The 21,514-nt window shown below is 47.4% G+C and overlaps 8 protein-coding genes and 1 non-coding gene across 9 annotated transcripts; 3 read left to right on the top strand and 6 right to left on the bottom strand.

Moving 5' to 3' along the window:
* Positions 1-218: 218 nt before the first annotated feature.
* EV420DRAFT_1121186 (uncharacterized protein) lies at positions 219-964 on the bottom strand. Its single transcript, XM_060465919.1, has 2 exons — positions 524-964; positions 219-474 (listed from the first exon to the last, which is right to left on the bottom strand). Exons 1-2 carry the CDS (start codon positions 803-805, stop codon positions 229-231), a joined length of 528 nt encoding a protein of 175 aa, XP_060323907.1. The 5' UTR covers positions 806-964; the 3' UTR covers positions 219-228.
* A 428-nt stretch (positions 965-1,392) lies between these two features.
* EV420DRAFT_t268 lies at positions 1,393-1,474 on the top strand. Its single transcript has one exon. It is a non-coding gene; the product is annotated as a tRNA-Thr (tRNA).
* Positions 1,475-2,155: 681 nt separating this feature from the next.
* On the bottom strand, positions 2,156-2,814 carry EV420DRAFT_1580318 (uncharacterized protein; the record flags this gene model as incomplete). The annotated part of the gene is made up of 1 exon (XM_060474615.1): positions 2,156-2,814. Exon 1 carries the CDS (start codon positions 2,543-2,545, stop codon positions 2,156-2,158), a length of 390 nt encoding a protein of 129 aa, XP_060323906.1. The 5' UTR covers positions 2,546-2,814.
* A 1,311-nt stretch (positions 2,815-4,125) lies between these two features.
* Positions 4,126-5,329, top strand: EV420DRAFT_1580311 (uncharacterized protein). Its single transcript, XM_060474614.1, has 5 exons — positions 4,126-4,535; positions 4,591-4,644; positions 4,722-4,822; positions 4,877-4,963; positions 5,021-5,329. The coding sequence occupies exons 1-5, from the start codon at positions 4,427-4,429 to the stop codon at positions 5,180-5,182; spliced, it is 513 nt and encodes a 170-aa protein (XP_060323905.1). The 5' UTR covers positions 4,126-4,426; the 3' UTR covers positions 5,183-5,329.
* EV420DRAFT_1121093 (peptidase S28) lies at positions 5,194-7,694 on the bottom strand. The gene is made up of 14 exons (XM_060465918.1): positions 7,628-7,694; positions 7,332-7,555; positions 7,231-7,275; positions 6,917-7,183; positions 6,837-6,864; positions 6,730-6,786; positions 6,500-6,675; positions 6,262-6,447; positions 6,189-6,207; positions 5,996-6,127; positions 5,910-5,934; positions 5,798-5,860; positions 5,609-5,735; positions 5,194-5,561 (listed from the first exon to the last, which is right to left on the bottom strand). The coding sequence occupies exons 2-14, from the start codon at positions 7,486-7,488 to the stop codon at positions 5,359-5,361; spliced, it is 1,485 nt and encodes a 494-aa protein (XP_060323904.1). The 5' UTR covers positions 7,489-7,555; positions 7,628-7,694; the 3' UTR covers positions 5,194-5,358.
* A 920-nt stretch (positions 7,695-8,614) lies between these two features.
* EV420DRAFT_1121085 (uncharacterized protein) lies at positions 8,615-10,741 on the bottom strand. Its single transcript, XM_060465917.1, has 2 exons — positions 10,382-10,741; positions 8,615-10,333 (listed from the first exon to the last, which is right to left on the bottom strand). Exon 2 carries the CDS (start codon positions 10,303-10,305, stop codon positions 8,758-8,760), a length of 1,548 nt encoding a protein of 515 aa, XP_060323903.1. The 5' UTR covers positions 10,306-10,333; positions 10,382-10,741; the 3' UTR covers positions 8,615-8,757.
* Positions 10,723-13,328, bottom strand: EV420DRAFT_1769038 (peptidase S28; the record flags this gene model as incomplete). Its single annotated transcript, XM_060481002.1, has 13 exons — positions 10,723-10,910; positions 10,974-11,100; positions 11,152-11,214; positions 11,345-11,451; positions 11,509-11,697; positions 11,752-12,037; positions 12,112-12,119; positions 12,173-12,439; positions 12,492-12,536; positions 12,584-12,839; positions 12,987-13,015; positions 13,076-13,118; positions 13,176-13,328. The coding sequence occupies 13 exons, from the start codon at positions 13,326-13,328 to the stop codon at positions 10,723-10,725; spliced, it is 1,761 nt and encodes a 586-aa protein (XP_060323902.1).
* A 4,279-nt stretch (positions 13,329-17,607) lies between these two features.
* On the top strand, positions 17,608-18,434 carry EV420DRAFT_1752520 (uncharacterized protein). The gene is made up of 4 exons (XM_060480409.1): positions 17,608-17,916; positions 17,967-18,085; positions 18,135-18,169; positions 18,220-18,434. The coding sequence occupies exons 1-2, from the start codon at positions 17,654-17,656 to the stop codon at positions 17,986-17,988; spliced, it is 285 nt and encodes a 94-aa protein (XP_060323901.1). The 5' UTR covers positions 17,608-17,653; the 3' UTR covers positions 17,989-18,085; positions 18,135-18,169; positions 18,220-18,434.
* Positions 18,435-19,142: 708 nt separating this feature from the next.
* Positions 19,143-20,849, bottom strand: EV420DRAFT_1730141 (uncharacterized protein). The gene is made up of 6 exons (XM_060479903.1): positions 20,296-20,849; positions 20,092-20,234; positions 19,855-19,941; positions 19,749-19,818; positions 19,625-19,693; positions 19,143-19,566 (listed from the first exon to the last, which is right to left on the bottom strand). Exons 1-6 carry the CDS (start codon positions 20,708-20,710, stop codon positions 19,361-19,363), a joined length of 990 nt encoding a protein of 329 aa, XP_060323900.1. The 5' UTR covers positions 20,711-20,849; the 3' UTR covers positions 19,143-19,360.
* Between the last annotated feature and the right edge of the window lie 665 nt (positions 20,850-21,514).

Raw genomic sequence — 21,514 nt, 5'->3', positions numbered from 1 at the left:
CCCCATCCAGGATTGAACTCTTTGGGGGTTGGCGACAGCCGTCGCCGATACGCGCGCTGCATCTGAAAGGATCCGGAGCGAGTGGGAGCGCCAAAGCCGATAGCATGACTACCCACCCTTGTTCAACGTCGAGTCTGCGACGACGAAATCCAATGCTCTGAAAGGATCCGCTGGGCATCATTGGACAGAAAAGAACGTTATGATTTACAAAGCAAACACGTTTACAGTCTAGTTTCGGTCAAAAGTCTCTACAAAGTTTTTAATGAAATTGTAAACAGCAAGAGTACCAGCGGCTCGCAGAAAATTGAACAAAAAGACACGATTCTGTTGGTCCACTTTGTCTAGGTATTCAGAGAACGGTCTGAGGCCTTGCTCAAGTAGGTCGATGGTCGTCACATAGGTTTCGCTAAAGGCGGGAGCACCACTCTTGGTTCGAATCTCCAGAGACGGGTCCAAAAACACCGAGACACCAAACTATGAAAATGTCAGCAAACATCTATATGACAACAGTAACAGAACGCACCATCTTGTATAATTTTAAAAGATGATTCCTGCTCGTGACATCCTTGCGGTGGCGGGTCTTGAACGCCTTTTTCAGATTCGCAATAGTAGTAGGGTTGCCGTCTTTGATCGTGCTTTTCTTGCAAGTTTCAAAGATGTTGTTCGTATATGCAGTTCGCTCGGCAATGGTGAGGCTGTTGTAGTCCAAGGCAAATTGTAGGCGAGCGGCAGTATAGACGGCATAGTCGATGAGCCGGGTGAAAGGCGCCGAGTCCACGAGGCGTATGAGTTGGCGATCAATCATTGAGAGCCGGGAAATCCTGCTGCCTTGAGATCGTGCTTCGACGAGTCGGTCGCAAGCCCTGTGTCAGACATTCGAAGAGGGCCGCAATTCCAAGGGCAAGCCCTTTTTCTGATCGATTGATATTTCCTTCAAGCAAGTCCCTCACCTCTCCCAGCCGCTCCTCGTCCGTCCTCGCCTGGAGTATCGCGCTGCCAGCAGCATGGTGGTCTGCCTCCAACTTCACCGCATTGCTTGCAGCAGGACATTGAGTCAGGTGGCGACAGAGTGTCCTTGTACTATTTGAGTTGAATGGGTTCCCCGTCCCTGTGACCGGAAAACATTAGTAAAATTGCTTTCCCAAAGCCATACCAAGAAACGCACGATCCGGTTGGCACAAGTTACAGAACGTTTGCCAGGCCTCCCTTGGTTTCTTGGTAGGCCGCTGACGACCCGGAGGAATAACGTATGGCGTATTAGTCTTGGTGAAGTAATTCCAGCAAGGATTGATCATCGCGGAGAGAGAAGAGGAAAGAATGAGTTCACGTTCGAAATGGCCCCGACTGGATCGTTTCAGGGATCATAAAGCTATAGGATGAGTAGGCATGGAGGCCCATGTGGCGTAGTGGTAGCGCGTTGCACTTGTAGCTTACTTGTATGCAAAGGTCACTCGTTCGACCCGGGTTGTGGGCAGTGTTGTTTTGCCTCGAATAACGAGAGAAGCCACTCTATTGGGCCTACTTGGGTGCTGGCTTAAAAAAGTTGTGTCCTACGTAGAAGCGAAGTGTTGACATTTTTTTCTGTCGCTTGCACCGTTTCGGTGCATGCTAGTGATCGAAAATCGCCTTTGGAGAGTCGACGTTTAACAAAGCCCGCTGTTAGTTGAGATGAGGTCCTGAGGATAGGTTTGGGTGAAATATTAAGCGAGCCTTGCACCGTTTCGGTGCATGTTAACTCAACAGGTTGACAACGGGCCGAGTTTCGGCAATGTCCGCGGCTATGCATTAGATTTGAGCATCAATGCTTGTTCACCTGAACATTCACCACACATCAAAAAACGATCACCGAAAACAGCAGTTAAATCCCGCATGAATACAAGTGCGACGCGCTACCACTACGCCATAAGGGCTTCTAAATTTTTCCCAATAGGATTACTAATACTGATACAGCATACCGTCAGAGAAAAAGTCATTCATTTAACTATGATTCTATGTTTACGCGTATATGAAGGGACTAGCGAGAAAGGAATCTGGTTTGCAGTAAACCTTTGCTAAGGTATGCAAAGGATCTTGAAAGTTGACTGTCGACAAATCATGACTAGCCCTATGAATCCATCAGCCATAATTAGACATACTATACTACCAAAAGCCTCACTCATGTCCTCGCAGCCAGCACGAAAGCAAATAGTAATGCAATGAGCGTCACCATGCATCCAGTAATGATGACGGATACTATGCGCGCGACGGGAAATTTACCCTCCGTCAGAGCTACCTGAACGGAGAAGTACCTCGACACCCCTACAGCCAATACCCCCAAAGCCAAAAGAACGGTTGTCGCTCCAAGGGGTTTGGCATATCCCTGCATGATAGCGCTGGTAGGTGCAAACGATACGGTATTGATTGCGATAGAGAATAGTTGGACGAGAGCGACGCCAGTAGAGGCGAGGACAAGAGAAGTTCTCACATATGCAAGGAATGTCCTCTCCGAGGCTAGGTGGTCCCTTGCGACAGAGCCGTGGTTCTCCAAAGTCAAGCTGACACGCATCGCAGTGTATTACGTCCTCATCCTCCACCGTTTCTTGGATATTTTATAGTGTGGCTTATTCCAAATCGTGTACCATATCTGCCGTCGTGGGATAGCAGTTCACAGTCTACCCGCAATAGGTACCGCGATTAAGGAGGTGGCGTGGCAAGCCTTACGAACACCTCGCCGGACGAGAGAAATCATATTCTTCGAAGCTTATGTTAGTAGGAGACATTGAGCTTGGTTGTTCAGTAAAGGAGCAAGCATACTCACGTATGCGAATTAATAAACTTGGAGGCAGCTCTGCTTTCATTAACGTTCATGCACTCAGCTCGTCCGGACCGAATGGTCGTGTTACATTGCCCCCGGGTATAATTGCATGACTAAAACCCATGGTAAATGCGGCACAGTTCGGGTTTAAGCTCCCAGTGAACCCTTTCAATCATCGCTACCGCGCGCTCGAAAAATTTCTTATGTATTGGCAACGTCTTCAGTTATATGGAATAGCCTGGATGGTATATTAAGGCCGCTCTATCGTACCATCCTGTCTCAATATGTATAAGCCAGCGCTAGGAAGGTTAGACGAGCTAAACCATACTCACGCGATATCGATATGCCTAGCAACTGATGTTATCAGCAGCACTCCAAATTATTCATTTTTCATTGATGCCATTTATGCATCGCGACGCATGGATAGAGAAGCCAACCTCGTCTAACTCTGAAAGACAGGAGTTTTCTTTGTTTTTCGTCTTTCTTTCATTTGGGAGTGAGACGGGTTTCCTGAACGCGAAAGACTGGTTTCAGATAGCAGAAACCAATCGGATTTAGTTACATACCTTCGGCGGTGATTAATTCCCGTTCCGAGTCTTTTCCCCGTGCTAATGGAATTCGGAAACTACGAAGAAGAATTACGGCAAGGCGCATCACTGCAGGGCACAAGCAATCTTATCAATTTTGCTAGGATATCGAGATGATCTTTTAGTTGCTATCACGTCTCGGAAGAAAGAGTACCGGGAGAAGAGAACAGTGACTTGGCCCTTCGAGAATAGAGAGTCGTCGGTGATGGCGGCTTCACGTCAAGACACTGTCACTAAAACAGCAATTGTCAACGAGTACCACGTGATCGATTCAGGCCAAGCCACATCCTCGGCACATCTCGAACTTCTTGAGCTCACCACCACCTTCCATACGGGTTGCCTACGTTACATCTTCACGCATTTCACTCCCAGGTTCCTGAACAGTATCTTCTAGAAATTTCTGCGCGCAGTCTGGACCCAGGCAGCAAGACCTCTGAATGTCCGGTCATCGGCCACTTTGTTTCATTCACAATAAGTATAGCTTAATTATCCTGCCCTCCTGTAGGAGATTCGTGCCGGCTAGTCGTGCCGGTACTCTCGTTCTCTTTCTTTCTTTCTTTCTTTATCTTATCTTCTTACTTATCTACTTATTATATAGCTCTTCTATTTTACTGCGGGGATCCCGCTTTTCTATTGCTTATTGTGCCTTTTTCCCTTACCTTAGCCGAGTTCTCCTTATAGTATAGACCCTATTTTACTAGTATATAAGACCTAACTTACTCCTACGTACTCCCTAGATACTCGAATAGAGGATCTTTCAACTGGTCTTTCCTCCGTTCGACTTCTCTTCGCTTCGTCTACTCTCTCGTGTGCCAATACTGCCGACTCTCCGTCACAGTACCGTCACACCTCCTTTGTTCTTTAAAGCTTTGATGCTGACGCCTTGAGCCACCCATGGTCTACAAACCACGAATTTGAAACTTGTTGTTTTTGGCCGTCACCTTGTCCTTTGGCCAGTGGCATAAAAAGGAGTATAAAACCAACTCAATTCTTTTTAAGATACCTCTTCGTGAAATCTTTGGAACAAATTCTGGCCCTCCGTATTATGGCCTACTATGCCTCTCGAGTATCTCCACGTTCGAATGCACCCCCTCCTAACTACGACGAGTACTATCGAAACGCCCTCAGTTACGCAGAAGGAACGGATTACTATGGTTCTTGCACTCTTCCTTTTCGAAAGTAAAAATGGAATCGAATAATCGTCTGTAGGTTCTGTCGGGAATGAACACCTTTTGGGAGTCCCAATTTATGAACATAAACTTGGTCAGCATACGCACCCATCTTCGCGATAAATATTTACTATTCTACAGTCAACGCTAATCCGTACCGTCCACTGTAAGAAACACGAGTGATAGATCAGCAAGACATGCTTGATCTCCTAAAAGCACAGAAGGCAGAGGTCTTTGCTAGTATCGCTAGTCTCGCACATGTCGTGCATCAAGTAAGTTTGAACCTCGCCTTTCTGATAGAACATCCGTTCAACTCAAGCATGCAGCGAACCAACAATTATCGTTTCACTGGTGAAGCGATACCCTTCGAAATAATACCTTTTGTGAATGGGGCGATGCCTAATGAACTTCCTGTATGAAATTGAGACGGGAATGCAACTAAAATTTTGTTGACTTTCCGTTCTTCTCAGCATCTGCATCCTGCTTTGACTAGCGTACACGTTATAAACGCTCTGACCCCGGAACAACTCATCCGCTATTGCTCTGGTTATGAGCTAGCCCACGACCCCAGAAACATAGACCTCATGATCGTCGACTTGAAGGCACATATAGGCTGTGAGGCTTCAAGCTGAACGATGGACCTGCAGTCAATCGATTAATATTTCTCATCCGAATAATACTCGTTACTTCTTATGCTGTCTTGCTCTGCTATGTTTACTTTCAACAGGCAATGTACTTTACCTACATACTCCTTGCTTTCAATATCACTCGCCATACTTGATTCGGGCAAACGGCATGTATTCGAAATCTACTTCGCAACAAATCCAGGTAGCCACTTCTCCACGTAAACCAAAAACGATTCTTGCACTGCAACAACAGTGTCGTCAGGCGCTGCAAGCGCGATCACTAAATCAGTACAGTGGAAACCGTTCGAGAGGCCAATAGGTTGATCATCTGTGCTCACGGCCGTACTATTTACGGCAGACACTGTTCCCTCTCTCCATGGATCACCTGATGAAAATCAGTAAGGATATGCATTATGAATCTACAACACCCACGTTTCCCGTTTGCAAAGAACAGCCTCGTGTTTTTGACGCCCCACCCACCGTACAAGGCATTGATGCGGTCGGCGTCGGGGAGCGGTGCCGTAGAGAACGCCTCGGGGAAAGTGGTTACGCACTCTTGCTAGACAGTGAGTACAAGACTCTGTTAGCTGCCTCCTGTGCTACCAGTAGACAGAGACTAACCAGGTCGTCTTGCCATTTGTTGAGTCGTGAAACGATACCTCCTTGTCCTATGGGTGGCCCGTCCTATGAAAGTTCATTACTTGTGTACCATGAGCTTGTGTGGGAGGTTTACTAGAGATTCTTCAATTTCGTTGCATCTGCAAGTAAAATATTAGCTTGAGGTATATTCGAGCATACACCATTTTAAACATTACGCACTCCAGCCAGAACCAAGAACGGTACGTATCACCAACAGGGTAGTCAGCTCTAGCTCCGATTTCCTGACGAATGACTTGTTTGTCGGGAACGGCTGCAGGCATCGGTTGCCGGCGCAAGGAACTTGAGCAGACCCTACAGAATGATGTTAGACATAAGTTATCTCGAGAAAATGTATGCTTTAGAAGTATCTTACGCGTCTTCGTCAACACAATCTATATAATAGTCATCAGCAAGCAGACTAGGGATCGATTAAATCCATCACTTACCAGCATCATCATTATAGTTTACGGAGAACCATTTCGCCCATGCCGAGAGCGCATTGTCCATTCCCCATCCGCTCTCAGGTGCCGAAACACCATTCTTTACTTCAAGTGCGTCACAGAACTGGTAGAAGGCTGCGCCAGGGCCGGTACTAGGCTGCAGATCTTGCCACGTCCACAAGTCCCATCTCACTGAAGGTGCCGTCAGAGTCAGAAATCGAGGTGGATATGGAGGAATACCCACGCGCTTGGGCCATCTCCAAGTTCGACGTGAACCCGAACATTCTCTGGATCTTCCTTTGGGTCTGGGTATCATTGCCAGTGAAGACTCCGTCAATGTAGGTGATGACTGCTTCAACATCAGCGGAACAGTTCTTCGGCATGTTCTCCCGGATGGGTTCGTAGTACTGCCAGAAGTCCCTGCAAAGAGGATCTGTTAGTCTGGATCGGATAGAAAGATAATGATCAACGAACAGCTCAACTTGAACCACTGCTGACGACGCGTAGCCAATCCAGAATATGTCAGGATGTCTAAGACTTGTCAGTGATCAAGGACACCGAACCATCGCAGAGCAACTGACGCAGCCATCGTCCAGCTGACCAAACCACCTAAAGAAGATAAGTTAGGACCTCTGTTATCTCTAGATGGTACGGAACCGACCTGGATAACTTCCACCTATTAGGATCCACGGCGCCTTATCTGGACCAACACTGTCACCATTGTCTTGAGGAAGAACGACATTCTGGGAGAAGTAGACATGGTCTTCGATAGTTTGGGCCACTGTTTGATACTTGAGGCTATCCACGTTCAAGTTCGGGTAAGGATTGCTCTCTCCAAAATAGCGATGTTCGAGGACTATGGCTGCACCTCCGAACTTTTGCGCAACAACGCCATTGATTGTACGGTTTGTAACATAGCCATAGTAACCTATAATGTAAATGAGATAAAAACCTGTAGGTGTATGGAATGTTTACCACTCGCATCGACTTCACCAGCGTTCATGAGAATTATCGGTCCTCCTAGAATATAGATGTCAGTGGGGGAACCCATGTCACATGACCGTCTCTGCACAAACCTGCTTTGTAGAACTCAGCGGTGTGCCAATATCGCTGCTTGAATGTTCCCTTGGACGGATCATCATGGTCAATGAGCTGGTCGAAGTAGTACACTGTATCGTATGGGGGTAGATCGCGTGCGCGCAAGTGAGCATTAGGTGACTCGAGGTCGCCCATGTCCACTTTTGGTATCCCTGGTGGTTTGGGGCGACGGAAAGGTGGAACTCGGCCTAAAGCATAACTGCTGAAAAGCACAAGAGAAGAGAATAGATGAATGAGCATCGCGTCAGAGTAATCAGAGAAATGTAGCCTCTACTTAAGATAAACCGTTCCGGTCCGCGCGCGGAAAAGATTCGCAGATTTCTGGACAAGAAGGCGAGTAGCGCATGGAAAGACTATTCAGAGAAGCTCATCCCAGGTACTGTCATGAGGAAAAAGATTGCAGGACTCATGAGGTTTCGGAAAAACATCATTCTAAGGATTTCTGGATGAATGGCGAGTAAGTGACTATGAACAACGCAGACAAAATCTCACTCAAAAAGTAAATTAGCGACTAACAGCAAAGGAATCATTGAAACTCATAAAATAGAGCTTGGGACCACGCGGATCGACTCACGAGACCGTACTCCCCACGGGCCGGCAATTCTAAATTGAGACTAGTAGTCCTTATCGTCCATATAGATAGGAGCATAGGAGCAGAAGGCCCGCTCATTCCATCCGCGCACATGGTCAAGATTCGAAAGGCTTCGTCGCGTCTCGTCCACCATTATTTATACTCCCTTCGTCTGTAGGACCGCAGAAATAAGATCTACGTCAGGTCAGTGCATGTCTACAGGCGCTTCAGAAAAGTCTCTGCGGGAGGAAGTTAGATTGTGGCGAGCCCTTCGATAAATCCTAGTGGCAGAATTTCAGATAACCGACTGGAGAAAGCCATCGCAAGATAAACACACACACCTTGTGCGACCTTCCACATTGCGGCCTGAATTTTCCATTTAGATAGCTGAGAGTACAGTCTGAGCAGATATGTGATGAATAATGCCTTTCATTAAGTCCGACAGCTCGCAACTCGAAGTGCAGGTCATGCTATTCAGAAGTTTTGGAAATGATTGTTGCAGAGAAAACTCCAAAGGCACTGCTACGTTATTCACATTCAAAAAGGCGAAGTCGGTAAAATGTAGCAAGAAATGCGAGATGAAACTTGAGGCCTGAGAAGACAGCAGCCGAACTTCTTGCCGGTCTGCTGCCGATGGGCCTGCCCTAAAGATAAGCACATCAAGACGTGTCTTATACTTATCGTTAATTTCTCGCGTATCCGTCGTAATTTGCGCACATATATCCATATCCGTTACATGCAATCCCAACATATCATTCAAAGAGACTCAAGTAACTCTAAAGAAGTCCATCCCAGTAAGGTCTGGATCCAAGTTTCCTCAGTACTAAAAATATTTAAGATTGCGCCGTCCATCCTCGCTTCAATAAGGAAAATCCCAACCATGGAGGAGGTCGCGCGCGCACGTAAGGATTCCTCAGAGTGCGCGTGCTCAGAGGACGGTCATCAATCCATTTGAAACTGTACTGCTCTCCAGCCTCCTCTCGTAACCAAGTAATATGCTGCAGCTCCGTATCGCTAGGATGAGCGGGATATGCAACAGTCATCGAATTGAGACCGACCCCTACGAAACGCGATGCAAATGCCCTTGCTAAAGCATCCATATCTGGCCTATGCCAGAATGCGAAGTTGACGACGGCTAGCTGCGGGACGAGTCCCTCGGAAACTTCGAGGCACGAAAGAGGTACCTGCTCACGAAAAGAACATAAAAGTTCCTGGAGGAGGGGAACCGAAGACAGGACCTCGGAAATTGCATTACCAGAGAAACTGATATTTCCGAGGTCGAGTTTGAGAAGGTTAGGCGGTTGAACCGCGGTGAGGAATGTTACGAGGGGAGTATTATCGGAGGCATACGTGTCTTTTAGCGTGAGGGAGATAAGGTTAGGGCAATGGAACGCGTCTGCGAAAGGCAAGAGAAAGCGTTGGTAAGCGTCGGCTCCGGCCAGGATAAGAGACTCTATAGGCAGATCGCACATGAAGAAAGGCCTGATGCTGGCATTGGTCCCTTGATGCCTGTATAGCACCCGGCTATGGCTAATGGTGAGCGACCGAAGAGCTGTACACAGGCACAGCGCTTCAAGCACAGCTGGGATGGACGATTGGACGTCGAACACAATGTTTTCGAGCTGATTCCATGGAAGGCGGAAGGTGGAATACGATACCAAGGAGTACAGCAGAATGTGAAGTGTGCGCAGCTGAGGGGCACTGATGAAGAACTCCCTATCCTGGCCTCCAAGGGTAGGACGGTGTAAAAGTGACAGACTTTTGAGTCCGTCGAGACGGACTGCCGTATTTGGGGCGAAGAACACATCGAAAGTGTCAATGGTTGCGTCTCCCCAACGACGGGCCTCCGCAGTTAAGCGCTGCATAACGGCACACTGCTGGTGAAGGGTAACCTCGGTCGGATTCTCGTCTGGAGGATTCTTGACGTCGAACAATAAACGAGCACCGCGCGACCGCGTCAGGTAAAGTTGGAGAAGGGAAACATGTTTCTGGTTGTTCGAGGGGCTCAAGGTGAACGTCATCCATAAGGTGCGATTGGACAATGCGATTTCCCGCCACCTATGACACACTTGCGATAAGTGAAGCGTCATCGGCATACCGTTATTGTCGTTGTCGGGCTGGATCGCACAGACATGGCCGAAGATTTCGAGGAGGATGTCGTTGGGAAAATCCTGGACAGGCAGGGGGAGAAACTGGGTATCGGTGGATCCAAGGGATTTCAAACGAATCTGCTCCTGAAGCGATTCATTGTCCCGTCGGACACGGACAAGCTCCATATCATTTCCATCGAGCTCATGCCTCATCTCGGCAGCAGCAAGGCGAAGGAGCGTCTCCCGTGCAGACGAAATCGACAGACTAGCCCCCGTGGTATTATTGGACATCGCGTCGAAACTTGACTATGATAGCGAACTGCTGTATTGATAAGCTGTAGGCGTAAACTAGGAGGGTTCTGCTCACTTGTGTGCGATTGAACAGTGGTCGCTGGTTAGCTTGCTGAGCGAGGAGTACCGGGAGTGGTTTTGAGGGTGGGCGGGAAAGGAAGAAGACGTAGGATTTATAAACCGGCTGAACCCCTCTAGACCTTGGATATATCAAATTTGGCGGGATTGGATTTTAGCCGAGTGCAGATAACCGATCAATGACAGCGGACAACCGTACGCGACCGCTTCTCCTTGAGTTAGCGAATGCACTTCGGAATAACAACACGATACTGCAATAGAACGTCGGCAAGGATGACCTGGACACCGTAGTTGGAAAAGAGATATCGATTATGGCATGTTATTCGGCTGACCCGAAATTTAATTGGCCACAAAATCCTTTAACCACTTTTCCACGTATTCCAAGAACAAATCTTGCACGGCAACGACAGTAGGATCAGGCGCAGCGAGTGCCATCACCAAATCCGTGCAATGAAACCCGTTTGATAGGCCAATAGGTTGGTCCTCTGTGCTCACGGCTGTACTATTTACGGCAGATACCGTTGCCTCTCCAAGGATCGCCTAAAAGACGTCAGAGTCATTATCCACGAGAAAGGTGCTGCAACACCCACGTTTGCCGTTGGCGAAGAAAAGCCTTTTGTTTTTGACACCCCATCCGCCGTAGAGGGCATTGATTCGGTCACCGTCAGGATGCGGGATCGTAGGGAAGGCATCCGGGAATTCGACAACGCATAATCGCTTAACAAAAATATTAGCCTGGTATTAGCACCGTCAAACTATAAGACTGACCAGATCACTTTCGACAGTGTTGAGGCGCGAAACAATACCGCCCTGTCCAATAGGCGGTCCGTCCTTATGATATTCGTCAGTCTGATTTCTTCGCAAAATTGTGGGACTACGTACTAGAGCTTGGTCGAGTTCATTGCATCTATAAATGAAGATCCTTAAGACGTGAAAAGTTCAAACATGATTGAACACGTACTTTCAGCCAGAGCCAAGAGCGATATGTATTACCAACGGGATGGTCAGCCCTAGCTTCGAGTTCCTTAGGGTTTATTGCAGGTGTAGGTGGCTGACGAGAGGCATCAGCTACTGAGCATGGTTAATGATCGCCTCATTTGTTGAGGAAACTGGAATGACACTCACTGGCATTAACTGTACCATTTGTCGGCGTTAACCATTGAGCCCAGGCTGAGAGTGCGTTCTCAACACCCCATCCACCCTCAGGCGCCGAGACACCATTCTTCACCTCAAGTGCATCGCAGAACCGGTAGAAAGAGGACCATGGACCGGTACTAGGCTGTAGCTCTTGCCACGACCACAGATCCCATCTCACTGAAAGCACTTTCAGCTTGAGGGAACGAAGTTCCGAAGTTCAGGAACACCTACGAGCTTCAGCTAATGCCAGGTTGGTTGAATTGAAGCCAAACAGGTTGCGGATTTTCATTTGCGCTTCAGTATCAGTGCCAAAGAAAACTTCGTCGATGTAGGTGATGACGGCTTCGACATCGGCAGAGCAGTTCTTTGGCATGTTCTCACGTATGGGTTCAAAGTATTGCCAAAAGTCACTGTGGATATACGTGAGTTCGAGAATGATGGAAGAAAGAGCTAGACGTACAGCTGTACTTGCACAACTGCCGATGACGCATAGCCTATCCAGAATACGTCTGGATGCCTGGCAGACATTCATCAATGCTTAGGAACATCAAAGGAGCAGAGGACAACTCATGCGGCCGTTGTCCAACTAACCAAACCACCTAGGAATGAACTATCAGCGAGGTATCTTTGCATGTGGCACCACGAAATTTACCTGGGTAGCTTCCTCCTATTAGGATCCACGGCGCCTTATCCGGACCTACACTGTCACCATTGTCTTGAGGAAGGACAACGTTCTGAGCAAAATATAGGTGATCCTCAATAGTTTGGGCCACGGTCATATACTTCAGACTGTCCACGTTCAGGTTCGGATAAGGATTGCTCTGGCCGAGAAAGCGATGTTCAAGGACTATTGCTGCACCGCCAAACTTTTGAGCAACGACTCCGTTGATTGTCGAGTCTGTTACGTAGCTGTAATAGTCTACGACGAGGTTAATATGACTGATGAAGTAAAAAAAAAAAGGTACAATTACTGCTCGCGTCAACTTCTCCTGCGTTCATAAGTATTATTGGGCCGCCTGGGATAAAGTTCAGTAGGGATTTATATAAGAATAATTTGGCAAACCTTCTTTGTAGAACTCTGCACTGTGCCAGTATCGCTGCTTGAACATTCCCTTGGACGGGTCATCGTGGTCGATGAGCTGATCAAAGTAATACACCGTGTCATACGGTGTTACAGAGGCGCTCTCGCGAAAAAGAGCATTGAACGATTTATGACCTCCCATGTCCACCTTCGGTATTCCAGGTGCTTTGGGGATGGCTCGACGGTCGAAGGTTCGGCCTAACGCATGGCTGCCGAGGGTAATGACCACGCAGAGGGACTGAAGAAACACTGCGACTGCAATACTGGGCCGGAGACACGTCCTGCCATGCACCACTTCTTAATACCAGTTCATCCCGGTCTGGGCACGGAGAATATTCGCAAGCAATTGATGGAGAAGCAAAGGAAGCACATGGTAACGGCGTACGAACGACGGCGCATCGAACCGCCAATCAGCTAAGAATTCACAGGACAATATCAGTTTGAGTTATCCACACTATATGTAGCGACACATACCAAGCCTCTCCACTACGGCTTCTGTCGCCCGTAGCACTAACCTCTGGCAACGTCAATGATCACAGTGGCTATTTCCTCCCGTTGTCCGTCATGTCGCTACCCGAAAATTTTGTTCAACGGGACAGTCAGCCCGGTAGTCGCCAAGGGATTTGCAATGGCCCATGTACGATGTCGTGTCGGAAAAGAGATGGCCAAGATTCGGGATGAAAGTTCGATAAAGAGGAGCAGGTCCAGCGTGCACATAGGTGCGCATACAAGGACTTGGGCATTACTGGCGCCAACTATAGTATACAAGGGCAAGCTTGATGTCCAACGATTTTCGGTTCCTGTAGTATCCATCGTTGAGGCCACCAATGGTGGGTAAAAACTCAGTAAAAACGGGAATTGTCGAGGTCGTCGTGGTCGTGATCAAAAGTAGAAATAGTGATCGAGGGTCCAGTCACGGCTTAATTTACTACTCCCATCATGATCTGAATCACGACTGCCAATGTCTTTTCGTCGGCGTCAACTGCGACAGCAACAACGAGCGCCAATCTTCCGAAACTACCCACCATAACAGCATTTACTCTCTGTTGATGAAGAAGCGCAATTTAGTGCGACATCATTGAGAAAACAAATAGTCGTATTGCGACGACTGAGCTGTGAGGAAAGACGTTCTCTATAGGTGAGCTGTTACTCCTCTACTATCAAACTGCAGCATCTAATACTGACAACGTCTAAGGTTTCCTCTTCGACGTGTTGCTAGCTCTACGCCATGATCTCGACAGGATGCTTCCCATCTTGGAACATCTCCCAACGTTTACTCCAACACCAGCACCAGATTTTTGTCCCAGCGGTGGATGACTGCTCCCATGACCTTTGGGGAATGTTCCTATCCCTAGACGTCGAAATGTTTTCGCCATGGAGGAGATGCCGCCGGAACAACTGGATTGGGGATACAACCTTTGTACGTCCGTCCATCAGAGGCGCTTTCGAAAGGCCCAGTACTGAACATTCATCTTAGAATGATACTGTAGTGCATGCGCGTGTCAATGTCCCAATTGAACCGTCGTTTCACGTCAAATATACTCGAGAATGTGACTATTCTCTCCTTCCTTGGGTCATTGCCTACGAAGACCAAAGTGAATCCTGTCGAACAAGTACAGCATATCTGTAGCTCTGGGAACACGATCTCAGAGCGGTTGTTCTGTCGACTTCACTTCACCGGGCAGCCAGCCATCCAATCTTGTCCCCAAAACTCTCCGTTCTCAGGCTCACCGTGTTCCCCACTGAAGTTCTGAGGCAGGGTAACCTCCCCAAACGCTGATATCTCGGTTTGAGCTGTCAAATATCTTGCGGGAGGTTGAAAGAGCGGAGTTTCCCCATGGCATTGTGGTTGAGTGTTTTATTTGAGGAGTTTAGCCATCAGTCCGTAGGACGCAGGATAAAACAAAGGGAAATTATACCTTCTCGTGGCTCAAATGACCAAACCCTCTCGACACAGAGAGAGAAGGGGTCAAACCTCGTTATGTCTAGTTAAGGTTGGTATTTGTGTTGTTTCCCGGGTTACCGTATCTTTTATTCAATGTGAGTGTTTTGCTCACTTCTTCGTGTTTTCCTTATGCTGACTATGTAGGCATATAGATACATGTGTCATTATATATGCCCTTCGTTTTTCATGCTACCGTACCAGAATGTGGCACTGGTCTTGGTTGGGTCTATGGCGGAATCACGTGCCCAGAAATATAGCGTTTTCCCTATCGACTATTATTCCTGCACTCAGATGGATATACGCGAGTCTTGGCCACTGCGTAAGTACAAGAGAAGCGGGAAAGAAATGGTAAACGGACCGGGTTGACCAAATATGGAACAAAGCCCGGAGGATGGACATCAAGGCATGTTCTGCCATGAACAACTTTTCTACCAATTGCATGCAGTACCGCGATACTTTCAAGCTTACCTTATGCGTGGAACAAGTGGGAAGGGTATGCTGCTGTTGCGAGATTGTTCCTCCTCGTGGCTTCCGAGGGCCATCTGTTCTGGGTACGTTCTGGCGACTAATTTGTCGTCCTCCTTGTACTTATCTTTATCTTTGTCAAGACATGGATGCTCTTGTACGTACCCGAGTAATTGGAGAGCAGATATTGACTCAAATCTTTCCCTAAATAGGGTGAATTTTGGGAAAGCCGTAACATTGCATTTCATAAATCGGAAGCGCTCATGCGGTTGCGTCAGTCTTTGTTACGTGGCTATGGGTTCCTTGTTCTCTTCGAGTTGCACTCACTCGCAAACGTGGCCACCGTGGCTCTTGATCTTCTCGTGAGCCCAGACATACGAACTCAGAGTGATCTCTTACATTGCTGCAGCTCATCTCAACAGAACGACGGAATAAAGCGGAAATCTCTGCTGCTATTCCAATTGCCAATTCCTCAAGACTATGCTTTGACTGTCTGTGTCACGACGAAGGTTCACCACCTAATCCGGACTTTCCGCTGCCAAAAAATGCTCTCGCAATAGTTATTGCTGAAATACGTACCATATCTTTGCTCATATCCTCTCTGTTATTTCCTAGTCGCCATTCGTCTTTGTTTAAGACAACCTGTCGAGCCACGCAAAGACTTCCCCGATGCTTGTTATAAAGGCTGGAGAGCGTTTAGCTCGAGTCCATAGCATTCTTTCCTCGGTATGTCTTACTACTACGATTCAGGCCTCTTCCAGGTTACCGATGGAACTGTACGATACTTTCCCCGCCTTTTTTCATCGCCGTTTGCTGATATCAGCCCACTCTTTCGCAGACCAACAGGCTTAATAGATACCCAGCACCCAATCCCTATCACGCGACATACCCCTACGACACGACCAGTACTGACGACTTTGAGGCGTTTATTACGCAGGTTCAACAAAACGCACATATTGCAGGAAATCAAGAATCTACTGCTGTAGTGCCGTCGTCCGATTTGCGATCGGTTAGACCAGCGTTCAATTTCTATCTAAAAGCTCTTCTACAACGTCACAAGGTTCCTTCTTCTGGTGACTACGCGTCCGCTCAGAGCCAGCCAGACGAAAATTCGACCGACGAGATAGGCGCTACCATTGACGTTCCGAGCTCCGTGTCAGCGGGGGAGCCGCTCCAGGTGGGTAATTATGTGTTCTAGCAATTTCGTCAGAATCGTTAATGCAAAAGATGTTGAATAGGTCCCCGCATCCGTGCAAGAGAGACCGGTAAGCTTTCAACATCTATTACTTCTATGAGGGTACTCATATTGCTCCCCAAGACCTGGATGTATCCCATCCTATTCGTCGCGCACCCCGTAAGAACCAGTACACCGGCCAACGAGCCATACTCATTTTTACTACCTGTCCACAGTTTTTATTCAGGAAAATAAGGACAAAGCATGCGTTCCAGAACCGTGCAAGCCCCCCTCGGATACTCCTTTCCAAGTCTTGAAATCATCTCCGGTGAGCCTTGTCTCTACGTCGCTTGCAACTATACCTATTGCTCCCTGTAGCCCCAAGACCTGAAGCACATTTCTGAGGCGGTCGGTCCTGTAAAGTATCGATATCCAGCCCCTGGATTGCCTGAAGATCAGGTTAAAATATCTTTCCAAGACACAACCCCCGGATATGCTGGAGTTAGCATGTCCCAGATCCTGAAAGACGATCGGGTTGTATGGAGATGTCGGATTTGGTTCCTTCTGAGAAATTTCCCGGAAAATCGCCCTATATTGACGTTGTGTTTCGTGTAAGTTCTTTGGTTATTGGCGATAGCTGTTTCTCATTGTACATTCTCAGGCAAATGGATATCTCCCGCAGTACATTCGTATTCCGATAGATTGTCGCCACGCCAAGCTTCAGAAGATTAAGCCGACGTATTATAATTTGGCTTATTCTGTTTCGGCGGGATTCCAAGAGATCTTACAGGTATTATTTCCGTCTCCTTCCTCTGCTTCTATTCTGTTCACTGATATGCGTCGTAGAGAGAGAAACCGAACGTATTGCCTGAGCAGTCAGTGCAGCCTGAACGTCAAGCGCCGGTCGTAACAGATGTGCGCCACTTGCGCTTGCTGTCACTCTATTCTATTGGTAGCAACAAGAAGACGTGGGGGGCAGAGGTGGTACTGATCGACTCTCTTTTTTGATATAAAGAGGCAAAAGATTACGAAGTATACATTCAATTTTCTAGTTCGAGCTATTGTAGAAATCTGAGGGAATTTTTTTCGGTCGCCGAACCGCTCAAAATAATAAAAGGGTCCTCAAGGCTCACCATGTGTGCATTCATACTACAGGCCCCGACTCCCACGTCATTATGGTTCATTTACGCGTAGCGTATATCAAATTCACGAGTTAGGGTAACGAATCTCTATTTATTGTGTATTTCTCTCGGAAACAGCACAGCGCGTAAGGGACAGCAGCTTCAATTTCTCACCCAGCCCAATCACGAGCCACCCACCCACTCCTCGAGTCTTAGCTTGAAGCTCGAAGCTTGCAGTTTAATTCCCGAGATGGGAGTCGGCTCGGAGTCGGCACCTAGCGCGTTATTGTGACCTGTTTGTCCTGAACGATATCGCCTTCCTTTTTCGTTCTTGCGATTTTACCACCATGACTGACATGGACAACCGGTATGCCATGAAAACGCTTGGCGACGAGAGCCACCGGAAGCTGCTCAGCAATGACGACGACGAAGAAGAAGTAGGAGAGAATGAGACCCTCATTCGCCAGCAGCCCGTACCATCAGATCCGCGATTCGACCAACCAACACCATCACCTTTCGCTCGCGCAGGGCTGCTGCTACTGGTCACCTTTTTGTTTTGGCTGGCATTTTCACTACGAAAGGCGGTGTGGGAGGGTAAATCCTCAGAAAGGTGTGTCTTGAGATCTCGGCTATACACAGTGGCTAAAGGCGATGTCATAGGTCGTCAGATACATCCTGGTGATGGGAGGGAAGGTAGATATTCGCAAATTGTGTTGGTGATGAAGGCGCATGTCGGCGCCTTATATTTACTATCGCCCAGGGATATATCAGGGTGACAGGTACGTGTTCTTCATCTTGTTCGCTTTTCCTTGCTCAATGTGCATACAGCACCTGATCGACCCGCATAGCAACTGATATAATAGGTATCACCGTAGTCAGGGGCACGCAATTATTATAGTGATTTTCATTGTAGTACCCTACACCTCAATAGCACTCAAATAGTGCCCCACCTTTAAGGCAGAAATAGTACTATCGATGGCATTATCTATTGGCAGCAGCTCCCGCCTATCGGCTTCTGGATCCGCCATCCCGTACAACAATTTCGTCGGCCCAGATGCGCATCCCGCCTCTTTGGCGTCGCGTCGCGTCTGCTGGGCGCATTTGTGACTTAAAAAATCCAGAAAAATGGGAAATAAATATTTGAGATGTGTTTATTGCCACTCATACATGTATCACGAGATTTACAATGAGCTACAGTGGGAAAGGCGCCATAAATATATTCTTAAGTACTATCTTCATCGATGACTGAACAGCTTCTGAAGGCGACATTCTCTTGGAAGACCGCCGTGGGTGTTCGCGAGGTAGCATCCGATTCTCACTATTACTTTCTTCGCCGTCACCGTTGCTGTCCTCCCGCTCTTCGTGCTCGTCGCTTTTGCTGTTGTTGTCCATGTTTCGGGTTCGTTTTTTCCTCTTTGCAGCGTTCTTGGGTTTGGTGGTATGAGCATCTGAGCGTTCCTGCCTCTTTTTCTTGATTATCTCTCCGGCTTCCTCGCGACGTTCGAGTTCTTTTGCATGTCTGTCAATCTGTGCTTGGCTCATTGAAACCCATTTACATGCTGTCGTCTTGAGCGCATCGCGGAGTCGTCTCAGATCTTGCAGGTGTTATGGATCTCATGACTTTTCCGGTCTGTACATGAGTCAACATACGCCTACTCTCGGCCTTCTCGGTCTTGACCTCGGCCTACCGGTATTTTCTCTTTCTTTCTCTATTCTTCTTGCCGATACTAGAATACTGTGGAACATTGTAGAATTATAATGACTCAATGCCTTACTAGTAGCATATAAATATTGTCTTTACCGTTGTATTAGAATCTCTTAAGCTATTTTACTCATCTTCGAAGTCCACTTAACTGTGTGATTTAAGCTCTCTGATCGGTTACGCCAAGCGCTTGCCAATCAATTGCTTTCCGACTACGCCTAGCGCTTTTCGGAGACCCTGTTAGTTACGCCTAGCGCTTGCTGACGCCCTCGTTAACTACGCCTAGCGCTTGTTAGCACCCTTACGGCGGATCCCTCTTGGTGGTTGGAACTCGGCTTTCGGACATCCTCGCTCACAACTTGGGTTTTACTCGAGTATTCATTACTTCGTGTACTAGCTCAAATACCCTGATTCTTAACAGCAGGTTCTTGAGGTTAGATAGACTCTCGAACTTGATACCAATCGGCCAGCCATCGATCTTGACATGGTGATGAACAACGATGTCCGTTTCGTAGTTGACATAGTTCATTCGTAAATTCTTTTCGCCTGTGATATTTCCTAAGTAAATGCGGTCTCATTAGTACTAAATATGCAATCACTGAGTAGCGAAACGTACGCAGTCCCTGTAAGATCAAGTCCATGCACTGCACTCGTACATCCTTCGAATCCTCTCTGTCATTCATGTCTATAGAGTTTGCATGAGATGTAGCTTATTACAGATAGTGAAGCGAAGGACGTACTCAAACTCTGTGCGCAACAGAATTTTTCAAACTTCACAAGAATTTCTTTGGCGCTCATCCCGACGATGCGCTTGAAGAATGTCAGTGAAGCTGGTGAATCACTTACAAGGGTTGGTTGAAAGGTGTCATGAATATCGCTACGCGACATGAATCCCACAAACTGGGCACCTGTCCGGTGAGCCAATCCTTCGATCTACAGAGAGTTTCAATACTATGCATGAATATGAGTCGGATACGACAGTTTTGATATGTACTAGAGAACCCCTACCTCACGATTTACACTGTTGATAACTTGCCTGCAGTCTACGGCTGCTCCTTCATTACTCCTTCATGCCCCTTGAACTTTGATGGTCCTTTTTTCCAGCAGACGGTCCAATAGGGCCTTCTCCTCGTCCTTTGTCATACCTTCATAATCCGAGGTGTCCTCCTCATCTTTGACCATCTTCCGAATCTCATCCAAATGAACTCTATCACCGATTGGCTTATCTGAAGTGAGCGTATTCAGTAGTATTCAGTTATGAGAAATAGTCTATAGGCTCTAGCTTACCTTTGTTGATTTCTTCAGCCTTTGCCGAGACTTTGGCAAGGTATAGAGAGGGCGCACGTTGCTTCTTGTACCTTGAAGAGTAGGAGACATAATTCACGACTGTCTCAAAGGATTGCCCATACTTCGTCCCTACCTCTCGGAGCTGTTCATAATACTGCTCCTGAATTTCTTCGATCTCCTTCGCCATGGCCTCTCTCTTTGCCCGCTGTTCGCTCTCACGTATCTTCCTCGCCTCGTTATTATGGCCCTTCCGAACCTTTCTTTGCGGTATAGGAATCTTGGCCTTTGTAGGATTATGACCTGCCCATGTCTTCCGGCGGTCTTCGATGTCATCTTCTAAGGTATTCGGTTCTGGAGATTCCGCCCTGGCTTGTGAATCGTCCGACAGTGAACTAGTTGGTGAGGGCCAACGCATCTGCGTGGCAAGTCCGAGTCCTATGTTTTGTTTTGTTTTACATAGAAAGTAAAAGAAAAACAACAATAATAATTGAAATCATGGACTAATAACCGTGACGAATGTGTACGAAAATACAATGTGTCAGACTCATCTATACCACTTTGCCTCCTTGACTCGGCAGGTCAGACATCTAATCAGAGTATTAGCTTCCTATTAAGGCCTGCAAATACGGTCGCTTACCCTGAATTAACAAGCAAGAATATATATCATTTATGCTAGAACAAGGGGTTAGTATTCCAGTCAAGTTGAAAGATAATGGTGTGTACCCTAGTACATAAATAATACGCAGCCTATATTCTGAGCAAAAACAAGTTAGTCAAACAAAGGCGAAACAAGACAGGGAATCCTTACTATGAATATACTACCTTTCGCTGTCCATGAATGGCATGCCAACGAGGCACCGGTACATCCACCTCAACCCGTAGGATTCTTTAATGAAAAGTAGCCATCGTGTTAGATGATATAACAGCCCAGCCTAGCAGTAGTAGATACTGTGTTAGCGCACAGAAAGGAAAAAGAAGCAGAAAGGGACCTAGCAAAGGCGATCCCCGCTTCTTTGTTCACTCAGCCCACGTAAAGGCCTGTACCCGTTTCGTTAACTTGTGGTTCCGGTTCATTTGAGCGACTGGAGGGCGAGTTAGGCACTGAGAAAGGATCCAAGCGCAAAATTGAAACTAGATTAAGGATCAGTTACCGAGTCGCTAACGAAGCAAAAGCCTACCTTACCTATGATCTGCTCAAGAACTAGTTGTTGAGCCTGCC

This window comes from Desarmillaria tabescens (assembly GCF_030435595.1).
Source record: "Desarmillaria tabescens strain CCBAS 213 chromosome Unknown EV420scaffold_71, whole genome shotgun sequence".
Lineage (NCBI taxonomy): Eukaryota > Fungi > Basidiomycota > Agaricomycetes > Agaricales > Physalacriaceae > Desarmillaria > Desarmillaria tabescens.
The sequence above is the reverse complement of the archived record's forward strand: the minus strand, read 5'-3'. Positions and strand labels throughout refer to the sequence as shown.